The 13,125-nt window shown below is 50.1% G+C and overlaps 1 protein-coding gene across 2 annotated transcripts in view; it reads right to left on the reverse strand.

The window, feature by feature from the left end:
- GPR107 (G protein-coupled receptor 107) overlaps positions 1-13,125 on the reverse strand; it is a 230,880-nt gene that overhangs the window by 104,770 nt on the left and 112,985 nt on the right. For both annotated transcript variants that reach the window (XM_086924821.1, XM_086924820.1), the window contains exon 13: positions 11,398-11,528. In XM_086924821.1, coding sequence (XP_086780947.1) covers positions 11,398-11,528 — 131 coding nt within the window. The remainder of the gene's footprint in view (positions 1-11,397; positions 11,529-13,125) is intronic.

Below are 13,125 nucleotides of genomic sequence, written 5' to 3' on the forward strand. Positions count from 1 at the left end.
CTTGCGCGATCCATCGTGCTTGTCCCTTTAGTAACAGCTTTTCCCATGAAGCTTCCAGCAAAAGAGACAAAAAACTGTTTTGTTTTTCTGTGATCTTTAGTTCTCTCTATGTAATGCATGACTGCACGTCTCGCATCCAGAGTGTGCAGTGCCCTTTCTGCTTTTGTTGTTGGTTTCTGAAAGAAACTTGGTATTTGAATCGTTTGGTTGATGTGGAACTTGGACATCACCTTTGGCATAAAGTGTAGTCCGTTCTCATTACCACCCTATCGTTGTGAATTTGTATGTGGGGTTCCTGTAGCGTTAACGCCTACAGCTCGCTTACTCTGCGTATAGAGGTGATTGCCACTAGGAAAGCTGTTTTTAATGTTAGCATCTGTAGTGAGGCTTTATGCATCGGTTCAAAAGGTGCCTTCATGAGTTCTGTTCAGAAAAGGGGGTGGTGATGGACAGAGTATCTGAATTAAACAGAACACTCCTACCCAGCCAACAGATCAGGGCTTGATCCATCTTCGCTTTTTAGCTCACTGCACCATTCCAGCTCAGAACCTGGCTACATGCAAATTAGTCTGTCCCTGGCCCAGTGCATCATGGGAACAGGGCAGACCAAACTACCAAGCCAATTCTTATACTGGGAAGGAAACAAGCTTCCGGGGACCGGTTACTGGCATTACAGCAGTCTTCGGCCCGGCTTGCTTGAATCCTGATGGTGCAATGAGCAAGGGACTCACATCTGAGTATACCCTTCCACGCTTATGGTGGACAAAACGATTCAGAAAAGGGGGTGGTGATGGACAGAGTATCTGAATTAAACAGAACTGGGTAAGAGTGGTCTGCTTAATTCAGACACTGTTCATCACCACCCCCTTTTCTGAATCGTTTTTGGCCACTATAGGTGTGGCAGGGTATACTCAGACATGAGTCCCTTGCTCACTGCACCATCAGGATTCAAGCAAGCCGGGCCGACGACGGCTGAAATGCCAGAAACCGGTCCCCGGAAGCTTGTCTCCTTTCTGGTGAAGAATTGGCTTGGTAGTTTGGTCTGCCCTGTTCCCATGATGCACTGGGCCAAGGACAGACTAATTTGCATATAGCCAGGTTCTGAGCTGGGATCGTGCAGTGAGCTAAATAACGGTGATGGATCAAGCCCTGATCTTTGGACTGGGTAAGAGTGGTCTGCTTAATTCCGACACTCTGTTCATCACCACCCCCTTTTCTGAGTTCTGTTAGCACTATATTGAGGTTCCATGCCGGTGCTGGTAACCTTTTAGGTGGTGCAATCCTTTTTGCACCTTCCAAGAATCTTTTTACAATCATAGAAGTAAAGAACGTTTGCCTGTCTCCCCTCTAGTGTAGGTGACAATGGCTGCTAGGTGTACTCTTAGCGATGATGAGCTCAGGTTGGTCTCGAACAGATGCGTGAGGTACTTCAGGACTGTAGAGTCTCTTGTCATCTTGTTGTGCAGACCTTCCATTCTGCACCATAATGTGAACCTCTTCCATTTGGCCACGTAGCACTTTCGTGTGCTTGATCTTCTTGCCTCTCGAAGCACCCTCAGGGTGCTCTCAGGTAGCTTTAGGTGTGCGAACTCTATGTCCTCAGGAGCCAGGCTGCTAGGCTGAGACTTTCTGGCTCTGGATGCAACACCTCTCCGTTTTGCATGGAGAGTAGGTCTTTCCTCCTCCCAAATTTGTGTGGTGCACTCTGTCATTTCCATGATCTGTGAGTACCATGTCTGTCTGGCCCACTGTGGTGCTACCAGTATCAGGGTCATGTTGCTTGTCCTGCACTTGCTGAGTACCTTGTGTATCAGGGGAATCGGGGGGAAAAGCGTAGGCAAATGTCTTTGACCAGCTTATCCATAGGGCCTTCCCAAGCGACCCTTTCCCTGGTTCCCTCGATGCGAAGTGTTGGCATTTTGCATTCAGGTGTGTTGCAAACAGGTCTATTGACGGCGTTCCCCACCTGTCGAACAGTTTCTTTGTTTCTTGTGCATTTAGCTCCCATTCGTGTGAGGCCGATGTCTGTGCTGAGCCAGTCCGCTTCCACATTGTCCTTACCTGGCAGATGTATCGCCAGTAGATCGATCTTCAGTGGTATTGCCCATTTCCATATTTCCGGCGCTAGTTCCGACAGTGGGGATGATTGTGTTCCTCCCTGTTTGTTTATGTAGAACATCGCTGTTGTGTTGTCCGTCTGGATTAGCACAGTTTTGTTGTACAACTTCGTCTGGAAAGCTTTCATAGCTAGAACGGTCTTTAGTTCTAGGTAATTGATGTGTTTGACCGCATCCGTTTGTGTCCACAAGCCCCTCACCCTGAGTTTTTCCATGTGTGCTCCCAATCCCATTTGGGATGAGTCCGTGGTGATGGTCACTGTTGGTGGTGTTAGAAGCTGCCCCTTTGTTATGTTTCCTTTGTTCCACCATGATATCTCCTTGTGCACTGCGTGCGTTACAACCACTAGGTCCTCCAACACCCTGCCGCTTGTGACCATTGGTCCTGCAGCCACTCCTGGAGTGGTCTCATTTGTAGTCGTACATTTGGTACTATGTGGATGCATGAGGCCATCATGCCCATCATTTTGCTCACCGTCCTCACTGTCAGAGCTTGCCCCTTCTGGTAGAGGCGCGCCTCCTTCAACAGCGCCATCGTTCTCTTCTCGCTGGGGAACACCTTCCCCTGCACGGTGTTGATTTGTGCCCTCAGAAAAATTTTGACCTGTTCGTGGTTTATCGAGGATTTCTTCCAGTGGATGGAGAAACTCAGGGCCATCAGTGGGTCTGTCACAATTTGAGCGTGCTGTTTGCACGTGTTGTAGGACTTTGCCCTTATGAGCCAATCGTCTAGGTAAGGGTATACGTGTATCCCCTCCCTCTTAAGTGTGCTGCGACTGCTGCCAGACACTTTGTGAACACCCTTGGTGCTGATTTTAGTCCGAAGGCCAATGCCGTGAATTGATAGTGGTCTGAGTGGATTGCGAATCGTAGCAGATGTTTGTGCCGTCTGTTCATTTGGATGTGCAAGTAGGCATCTTTTAGGTCTATGGTGACCATGAAGTCCCCTTTTTGAATCTGTGGGAGTACTTCTTGCAGGGATGTCATTTTGAATTTTTGTGTCTTTATGAATTTGTTGAGGAACCTTAGGTCCAGGATGGGTCTCAGTGTTTTGTCTACCTTGGGTACTAGGAAGTACGTAGAGTACACCCCCTTGTTCCTTTTCATGGGAGGTACAGGCTCGATAGCCTCCTTTAGTAGCATTTCCTCTGCTTCCCTTTGAAGAAGCTCTAGTTCCTTTTTCGCTAGTGCTCTTTTCTTTGGTCTTCTGCTTGGTGGTGTTCTTTCTAACTCTATGCAGTACCCGTACTGTATTGTGTTGATGATCCATTTGTATGTTGTAATCTTTCTCCACTCCTGGAGGAAGAGTTGTAATCTTCCTCCCACTGGTGTTACGTGCTTGTGGTGTTCCGGTGCGTGAGACTCCTGTGTTTTGTTTTTGTGCTCCACCCTTGGAGTTTTTTGTAGGGTGTGCACTGTCAATGTGGCCGAGTCACTTGGAGGTGGTTTGCTGTCCACCCCTCCTGGTGTTTCCACGTCCACTCGCCCTCCCGCGAAAGGACTGGCCCCTATGTTGGTATTGCCACTGCTGTTTTTGCTGGCCCTGTTGTGTATGGGTGTCGCTTTGGTGGGAATCTTGGAAGGACTGATGCGACGTTCCCGGCTGGTTCCCCTGTCTCCCGCGAGGTCTCCGTGACGGGGTCCCTCTCTTCGCTCCTCTGAATTGCAAGGCCCCCATGGATCTTGCGGTGTCATTATCTTTTTTGAGCTGTGAGAGCTTGTCGTCCACTGTTGCTCCGAACAGTGATTCACCGTTGAACGGGGTGTTCAGAATGTTGTGTTGCACCTCCGGTTTAAAGCCTGATATTCTGAGCCAGGCTTGTCTTCTTTCAGTGATGCCCAGCATCATAAGCCTGCTGGCCGTGTCTGCCCCGTCCAGCGCTGTTTTTAGGCAAGAGTTTGCCAAGTTCTTGCCCTCCTCTCCTAGGTGCGAAGCCCTTTGTTGGTGCTCCTGAGGGAGGTGTTTCACCAATTGCCCCAGTTCCTCCATGATCTGGTAATGGTGTCTGTTGAGTAGTGCATTGGAATTAGCCATGCCCCAGTGCATAGCGGCATTCCTTTCGATTTTTCTTCCTGTTAGGTCCATCCTTCTGCTCGCTTTGTCTGGGGGTGGATGAAGTAGTTGGGACTGTGCCCTTCTTGCTGTTGCCGTGATGATAGAGTCGGCAGCGACCGTCCCCTGTATGTAGGCTGGGTCCTTTGAGGAGTGCTTGTATTTTTTCTCCGTCCTTGGCGTGACTGGTTTACAAGTAGCAGGCTCCTTGAATGCCTCTCTTCCTTGCCCCTTGATGCTTTCAAGCATTGGCAGGTACTGGCTCCTAGTGTGCATATGGAGTAGTGTTTCTACTAGGAAATCCCCTTTCGGCACCTCCTCTTCGAGCTTGACCCTGAACGCTGTAGCTGCGTTCTTGATGCACTCATTGTAGAGCCCAATGTCGTCCGGTGCCGAGGGCCTCGCTGGATATGTATCCACTCCCTCTTCTGGACTTTCGGCTTCGACGTCCTGCCAGTCTGACTCTTGTGTATCCGAGTATGACTATTCTTGGTACACCCTCTGTTCACCATCTCTCTCCTCCTCGTAATAGGCGTTATCTTCCTGATATGCCAGATCCTCCAAGCTCTCCGACGCTTGTTCTACCTCGAATTCTTCCTCTTCTTCCTCGACCAACTGTACTTCTGGTGACTTCGGCCTCGAAGGAATCGTGTAAGATTTAATTTTTTCTTCGAAATCTTTTTTTCGCTGCAGGATGTTCTCCATCTCTGCTTCGAGTCTCCTCTTCTTTCTTTCCATCTCCCCTGCCTGTTCGGCGTAGAGTAGTTGTGCCGGTCTCTTTGGCGCGCCAGATGGCGGCGAGACTGGTTTCGGCGGAGAGACTGGTTTCGGCGGCGAGACTGGTCTTGTGTCTTTCGTCATCGACTTCGAAGATGTTTTCGTTGTCGAGCGCTCCCTTTCTTGGAGGCTTTTCGACGACTTTTGTTGGTCGCCGTCCCTCGGCGCCAGGGAGTCCTGAGAGGATCCGCTGGGCCTGGATGTCGCAGCGGACGCCGAAGCTTTCGGCGCCGCGCTTTCTGGGTCTTGCCTTCGATTTTTCGAGAGTCTTGGGTAGACTGTCGAGTCTTTCGGGCCTTTTTGGGGGCGTCGAGTATCCTACCTTTTCAGTAGTTTTCTTATAATCGGTCTCTGCGACCGTGTCGCCGATGTCTTCTTCGGCGACGTAGTCCTCCTCGTCGGTCGAGAGTCCCAGGTCTCGAAGGGACGGAGGTTGGCCCTTGCCCTGCATGGTGTAGTTTGCTATCCTTTGCCTCTCTCTCAGTCGAAGGGTCTTCGGGGTGAATGCGGAGCAGGCGTTGCAATCCCTGCTTTCGTGGTCGACCAGCAGGCAGAGGTTACAGACTGGGTGTTGGTCCTTCTGCGCGTACTTATGATGGCAGTTGCGGCAGAATTTGAATGGTGTGTTGTCCATGTCTAGCGTTCAGGGGGCCGCCTGATTGCGCATTCTCCTCTGGACGTCGAGAAATCTTGAAATCTTTCCCTTCTTCGTCGTCCTTTCGATGGTGTAGTCTTCCTTCGTCTTCTTCAAAGTTTTTCCTCCAAAAACTCGAGTCTTGCTTCTTCTTTTCTCCAAATCTCTGGAGCCCTCTCAGAGGCCCAACGGTGGAAAAAAGAATCTGAAGATGGCGCCCAAGGGTGGGACGTCGACGCCTACCGGGGCTACGAAAAAAAAAAAAAACAAGAAAACAAAGAAAAGACTACGATTCCGGACCCAACCACTAGACTGCGGAATAATGCACAGTATAGTGAATGCAGAAAGATTCACGCTGCAAAACTGTCTTTAACTCCAGGAAATTGAGGTGTTTTACCGCATCTGCTGGTGTCCACAGACCCCTCACTCTGAGTTTCTCCATGTGAGCTCCCCATCCCTTCTGGGATGCATCTGTGGTGATGGTCACCGTTGGCGGCGTTAGAGGCTTTCCCCTTGTCAGGTTCTCCATGTTCCACCATGCCATTTCTTTCTGCACTGCGTGCGTTACAACCACTAGATCCTCCCAACGCCCTGTTGCTTGTGACCATTGCTCTTGTAACCACTCCTGTAAGGGTCTCATGTGCACCTGCAAATTTGGAACTAGGTGTATGCATGATACCATCATGCCTATGATCGTGCTCGCTGTTCTCACTGTCCGAGCTTGCCCCCTCTGGTAGAGCTTCGTCTCCTTCACCAGTGCAACTGACTTCTCGCTTGGGAACACCTTGCTCTGTACGGTGTCAATCTGAGCTCCCAGGAAGATTTTTATTTGTTCTGGTTTCATTGAGGATTTCCCCCAGTGTATGGAGAATCCCAGGTCCATCAGTGTTCTTGTCACTCTCTGTGCATGCTCCTTGCTTTTATCAGCCAGTCGTCCAGGTAAGGGTATAAGTGTATCCCCTCTCTTCTTAGGTGTGCTGCGACTGTTGCTAGGCACTTTGTGAAGACCCTTGGCGCCGACTTTAGACCGAACGCTAGGGTTGTGAACTGATAGTGGTGTTCCCTCTATGGCGAATCTGAGCAGATGTTTGTGACTTCTGTTCATTGGTATGTGTAGGTAGGCATCCTTTAGGTCTATGGTGACCATGAAGTCTCCTTTTTGCAATTGAGAAAGCACCTCTTGCAGGGAGGTCATTTTGAATTTTTGCGTTCTCATGAATTTGTTTAAGAACCTTAGGTCCAGGATGGGTCTCATTGTTTCGTCTACCTTTGGCACCAGGAAGTACGTAGAATACACCCCTCTGTTCCTTTCTCTGTAAGGTACTGGTTCTATGGCTTGTTTTAGCAGGAGCTCTCTCGCTTCCTCTTGGAGTAGCTGCAGCTCTTTCCTTGCTAGTTGCCTTCTCTTTGGCTTTCTGCTTCTTGGTGTCTTTTCCAGTTCTATGCAGTATCCGAACTGCATGATGTTTAGAACCCATTTGTCCGAAGTTCTTGCCTTCCACTCCTGGAAGTAATGTTTTAGTCTTCCTCCCACTGGTCTCACATGCACGCAGGTGTTTAGTGCGCTTGACCCCTGCGTGTCGTCTTTGTGCCTCACCCTGGGAGCTCTTATTTGGGTGGGCACACGTTGCCTGACCAAGTCACTTTGCGGGGGGTTGCTGACCTCCCCTCCTATTCTGGCCACGTCCATTGCCTCTCCCGCGAAAGGACTGGCCCCCTCTGCTGGTATTGCCAGGACTGCTTTTGTTGCCCTTGCTGTGTTTGGTTCTCCGCTTGGTGGGATTGTTGGAACGCCTGGTGCGATGTTCCTGCCTGGTTACCACCCCTGCCATTGGGCCTTCGTGATGGGGTGCCCCTTTTCGACCCTCTGAACTGCAATCCCCCCATGGACCTTGCTGTCTCATTGTCTTTCTTTAGTTGGCTGAGCTTTTCGTCTACTGGGGCCCCGAACAAGGTCTGTTCGTTGAAGGGGGTGTTCAGGATGCTGTGTTGTACTTCTGGCTTGAAACCGGACAACCTGAGCCAGGCTTGTCTTCTTTCTGTGATGCCCATCATCATGAGCCTACTTGAGGTGTCAGCTCCGTCCAGAGCTGTCTTGATGCAAGAGTTTGCCACATTCTTCCCCTCTTTGACTAGGTTTTCAGCTCGGTCCCTGAATTCCTGAGGCATATTCTTTATCAACTGGCCCAGTTCCTCTAGGATCTGGTACTGATGCCTGTTTAGTAGTGAGTTGGAATTGGCCATTCGCCAGTGCATCGCGGCATTCCTTTCAATTCTTCTCCCTACCAAGTCCATTCTCTTGCTCGCCTTGTCTGGAGGTGGCCTGAGGTAGTAGGCACATTAGCCCTCTTCCTTGCTGTGTCAGCAATGATTTAGTCAGCTGAGACCATGCCCTGGATATAGGGTGGGCCGGTGGATGAATGTTTATACTTCTTTTCAGTCCTTGGGGTGACTGCCTTGCATGTAGCAGGCTCCTTGAAGGCCTCTTTCCCTTGTGCCATGACACTTTCCAGCATTGGCAGGTACTGGCTCCTGGTCTGTGTGGGGAGCAATGTCTCGAGAAGGAAGTCAGACTTCTGCTGCTCTTCGTCGAGTTTCACCTTGAAGACAGCCGCTGCATTCCTGATGACTGTGTTGTACACCCCAATGTCATCCGGCGGCGAAGGCCTCGAAGGATACGTGTTGACACTTTCTTCAGGACTCTGTGTCGACTTCTTGCCAGTCGATCTCCTGAGTTTCCGAGGTCGCCGAACCCAGGAGCGTCCTGCGGTCGTCGTCGTCCTCATAGTAGTCCAAGGCGGCCCCGTCTTCGTCCGGTTCGTCAAATGTTTAGACATTCTCCGACTGTTCCTCGACTTCATCCTCTTCCTCCTTGACCACCTCGTGCACCTGTGGCTTGGGCTTCGTCGGGATTATGTAGTCTTTCATCCTGGCGTCGAAATCCTTATTTCGTTGCCGGATGTTTTCCATCTCGGCTTCGAGACGCCTCTTCTTCTCCATTTCGGCAGCCAGATCTGCGTCCAATGGTTCGGCCAGTCTCTCCGGCGGTAAATTTGGCGCCGAACCTATTTTCGGCGTCAAAGGTTTCGGCGCGAGCTTATCTTCGACGTCGGCGCTGGAGCCTTTTTTGGGTCCTTCTCCCTCGGCGTCGGACGTTCCTTTTCGGAGATGTTTTTCGACGGCTTTAGCTGTTCTTCAGTTCTCGGCGCCGGGGACTCGTTCTCAGAAGATCCGCTGGGCCTGGGTTTAGGTGCGGGCGCCGAAGCTTTTGGCGCCGGCGCTTTCGAGGATTTTCCCTTGATCTTTCGAGACTCGGGGTCTCTCGGGGCTTTAGTGGCCGTAGAGTCTCCTACCTTCTTTGGAGTCTTCGTAATATCGGTCTCTACGACCAGGTAGCCGTCGTCTTCGGCGGCGTTGTTGTCTTCTTCGTTTGAAGATAGCCCCAGGTCTCGAAGGGATGGAGGCTGGCCCTTGCCCAGCATCGTGGCGTTGGCTACTCTGTCTCGCTCGAACTCGAAGAGTATAAAGGCAGAGCAGGCGTTGCAGTCGCTGCTCTCGTGGTCTACCGGTAGGCAGAGTTTGCAAACCAGGTGCTGGTCCTTCTGCGCGTACTTGTGGTGGCAATTTGCGCAGAACTTGAAAGGAGTCTTGAAGATCTCATGCGTTCAGGGGGCCCCCTGCGCTCGCATTCCTGGATGGAAATTCGAAGTTCTTGAACTTCCTTCCCTCCTTTGTCGATCTTCTCGATGATGTAGTCTCCTGAAGTCTTCTCCAATGTTTGTCATCCAAAAACTGCGTGTTTTCTTCTTCTTTCTCCAAAAATGTCTAGAGCCCTCTCGGGAACGACCCAGACCCAACCGCGGAAAAAAAAAATCTGAAGATGGCGCCCAAGAGTAGGTGCGTCTGCAGGAAGCGTGCCGACGTCACCGGAAATACACCAAAAGGTGGGACGTCGACGCCCACCTGGGCTAAAAAATAAATAAATAAAAAGAAGACTACGATTCCGGACCCAACCACAAGACCGCAGAATAATGCACAGCATAGTGAATACAGAAAGATTCACGCTGCAAAACCAGGGTTGCGCTAAGAATTTAATAAACAAAACCTACTGGTCTCAATGGACTGGTAAGTGTATTACGCGGTGAGATCACACAAGCACACCATATAATAATCGAACACCCCATTTACTGACACTAATGTTGTGGCCTGCCAACCGTGCCAAAATCATTGGTCTTTCCTCCAAACAGGAGACTGTGCACCACTAAGAGCACGCTAATGGGGTTTAGCAGGTGGAGCTTCAGTGGGGAAGGAGTTGAGGGGTTTGTGGATTGAGTGGCTCACCGACCAGGACTGCAGGGGCAGTGGGTGCCGTGACCTCAAAACTGCTGAGACCTTTCCAGAGCCTGAATTGGCTGCAGATAAGCGGTAGCTCTGTCGAAACCTCAAAAGGAAAAGCACGGCTGATGTGGGTTGCGAGGTGAGACAGATAAGCCCAGGGAGTGTGCGGTGGCCCGCTCTCTTTGAAATGGTCCAGAGCACAGTCTGCTGTGTCCCCACACTGGCGAGTCCCATCAAAGGGTAGGCCAATAAGGGAGAGTTTGACAACGCCTGTGACCGCAGCCAGAAGTGGAGGGGGATGCTGGTGACAATGGCTTGCTTTGATTGAAACTGTGGTATCCAAGCCACAACAAACTGAACTGAGCTGGGTCTGAAATCAAGTGCAGCCTCGGTCGGGGTCGTAGCAGTGCCATCCTGAAGTCAGAGAGCCCAATGACCACCTTGTCCTGTGGCAGTGATTGAGTCAGCATCAGGGCTGAGGCGCTGTGGATGCTTGAGTCGGCGTAGGAGCTGGGAGGAGTCCCAGTTTTGGATTCAGAAGGGACAACTGGCATGGAGGGCAATTCTGCTGATTGTATCCCAGCTGGAGGACTTCTCGGCTCCTTGGGTCCCAAAAGCACACCAGAGGAAGTGGTTAAGGATCCGAAGAGATAGAGCATGGCTCTGTGGAAATCTTTTCATTTGGTTTGGTGTTGCAGACGGACCAGATATCTTGGGTTGTGGAGGGACAGCTTGCAGGACAGGCTCAGAGGTCATGCAACTATTGAAGTGAGATCGAGAGACCTGGCGACGCACTCGCAACTTCTCAAGAGAATGTGAATAAAAGTAGCAATAAATTGTATCAGAGATGAGATGTAGCTCCAACAATGGGGCATATATAAGCCTGCTGTCATTTCTGTAGCAGAACAGCGTCAATACCGAGCCACACAGCATCACCTACCGGCACGCAGAGGTACTGTTGAAAAAGGTTTTTGGATCGAGTCTGACACCTAGGGAATATTCAAAAGGTGAGCAATCTGCAGTTATAAGTCTCTATCGGGAATGTCAAAGACAAAGGTAATCGCTCTTCTCAGCAGCTCAATAATATTTCAGATATGAAAGTGGTAGCTCTTCTCAGCGGAGCTCAAATACTTTAAATATGAAGGTGGCAGTCTCTTCTCAGCAGCACTTTAATACTTTAAAAGGCATAGTAACAGCTTTTAAGCCAAGTTCCAATACTTTTAAATAGTTTAATCACTGCTCTCCTCAGCCAGGCTCTAAGCTTTTGTGTAACATCTGAATCTGATAGTAACCACAAACCCCACAAGGGGAGGGGCATTCCACCCAGACACAGTCAAAGGAATCACCACACCAGAGTCAGTGGTCCCACTCCTCCACAGTCCTCACCATCTGATACGAAGAAAGATGGCCCATCACAGACACTGGAGACACCAGTCATATTCACACACTCCCACAACCCCTCGCCCCCTGGTCCTCACCATATAACGGGAAAAAGGATAGCCCCACAGCACAGCAAGTCCACCAGGAAGAGAATCTCCATCCAAAGCCCGTACTCGATGGTGCCCTCCTCCGTCGACTCAATGATGATGTAAGCAGTGTTCGCCAGGACCTGCAGGCACAATGAGAAGTTGAGAACTAACAAGGGCACCCAGCTGCATATGGTAGTCTTATCTAGTGGAGAGGACATTTTCAAAGAGGAAGGAGAAAAACTGGGGCCAGTGTGCTCTTCAACACCAACATGACCTGCAGTGTAGGCTGGCAGCAGCTTATAAACACAGGGGTGCTGTGCTTGAATACCCTATACCACACAGAATCTTGCATGTGTGGCATTCAGAGGGGAGAACTTGCAGAGTAGAGGACTTGGGTGGAACAGGCGGGCAGAACGATCTAATATATCAATACTACCTCCTGGAAACTACAGGTGAGGTCTGCAGACGAAGAGCCTGCAGCACAAATGTCAGAGGCAGTGTGCAGTCCGACAAATTATTTACTAAAACATCATTATTGGGAAGGCCAGGATTAGAGTCAAGACACAAAAGCAACTGTACACTGAACATTTGAGTATTGGGCACCCCTGCCCTGACAAGAAACTGTGCAATGTAATAATGCACCCTTCAACTCTTCCTGGAATAGCTGAATGAGTAGTGCCCACTTTGCGAGCAATGGGGATACCTTGCACCCCCTCATTTGAGGAGTAATTGAGGCTTTGCACCCATGCACCTCACACCTCCATGATCCTCGCTCTGCACTGTTGCATTTCCATGTGGATATCTGCTCTCACATCTGTATACAAGCTACCCCAAGCTTGTCCCTCCCATGAGTCACTGGACTGCCAGGACACACACACTTTGCCGTATCAGGCTAATGCGGACTGGTCAAGGTGTTGGATATATTGACATAAGACTGCAGAGTGTGTCTGCGCTCGTTACCCCGCGACACTAGCGAACAGCAGGAAATGGGAGACAGGGGCATATCACTGCAGGCATGGGAAACCAACAATGGATTAAGAGATCTGCTGGCAGACCTCCCGCAGCCCAAAGGAACACAAGTTTTGTTAGGGCACAGGAATTGTGTATGTGTAGGTTTGAATGACTGAGGTGGTCATAAATAGCTCAACTCAAACCGAAATACCACTTTCTGCAGCTCACGCACAAGTATTAAATGGACCCCACCATTTAACAGTCCACCAGTGAACCAAATGTTCCTAGTGGGAATACTGTTCGAGGAGAAGGGAAGGCCTTCTATGACCCGCCATCCTAATATAAGCGGGGCACTTCATCGACAAACTATAGAAAGATAGCCACCAATCAAGCAACCTTGCTTCAAAGAGAGATCATCTGTCCAAGGAAAAAGGGAGCTCGAATTACGTCCAGTGTGGAGCAGCTTACAATGCTTCTAGTGCATGGAGTCAGGATTAGCAAAGGGGTGAAGTTGAGTAGAGGGCCCATGGCGGGAGGTGTGTTTAACTGATGCTACTTGCAACTTAGTACTTTCACTTTTACAAATATTAAGACCAAAAGACCAGATAACTCAAACATGACTTTTGTGCTGTGGCTTTTACAAGTCCTTCCCTGTCCCATATTGCCACAAGCATGTCTATCAGACTCTGCCCGAAGACACAGAGAATCTGAATTCTGCGGACATCAGGAGTTGCCTTGAGTCCCCTCTCATTTCAAACTATTTTTGCATTGTGACTCCAACCATAA

Source organism: Lissotriton vulgaris, chromosome 5, assembly GCF_964263255.1.
Source record: "Lissotriton vulgaris chromosome 5, aLisVul1.2, whole genome shotgun sequence".
Classification (NCBI taxonomy): domain Eukaryota; kingdom Metazoa; phylum Chordata; class Amphibia; order Caudata; family Salamandridae; genus Lissotriton; species Lissotriton vulgaris.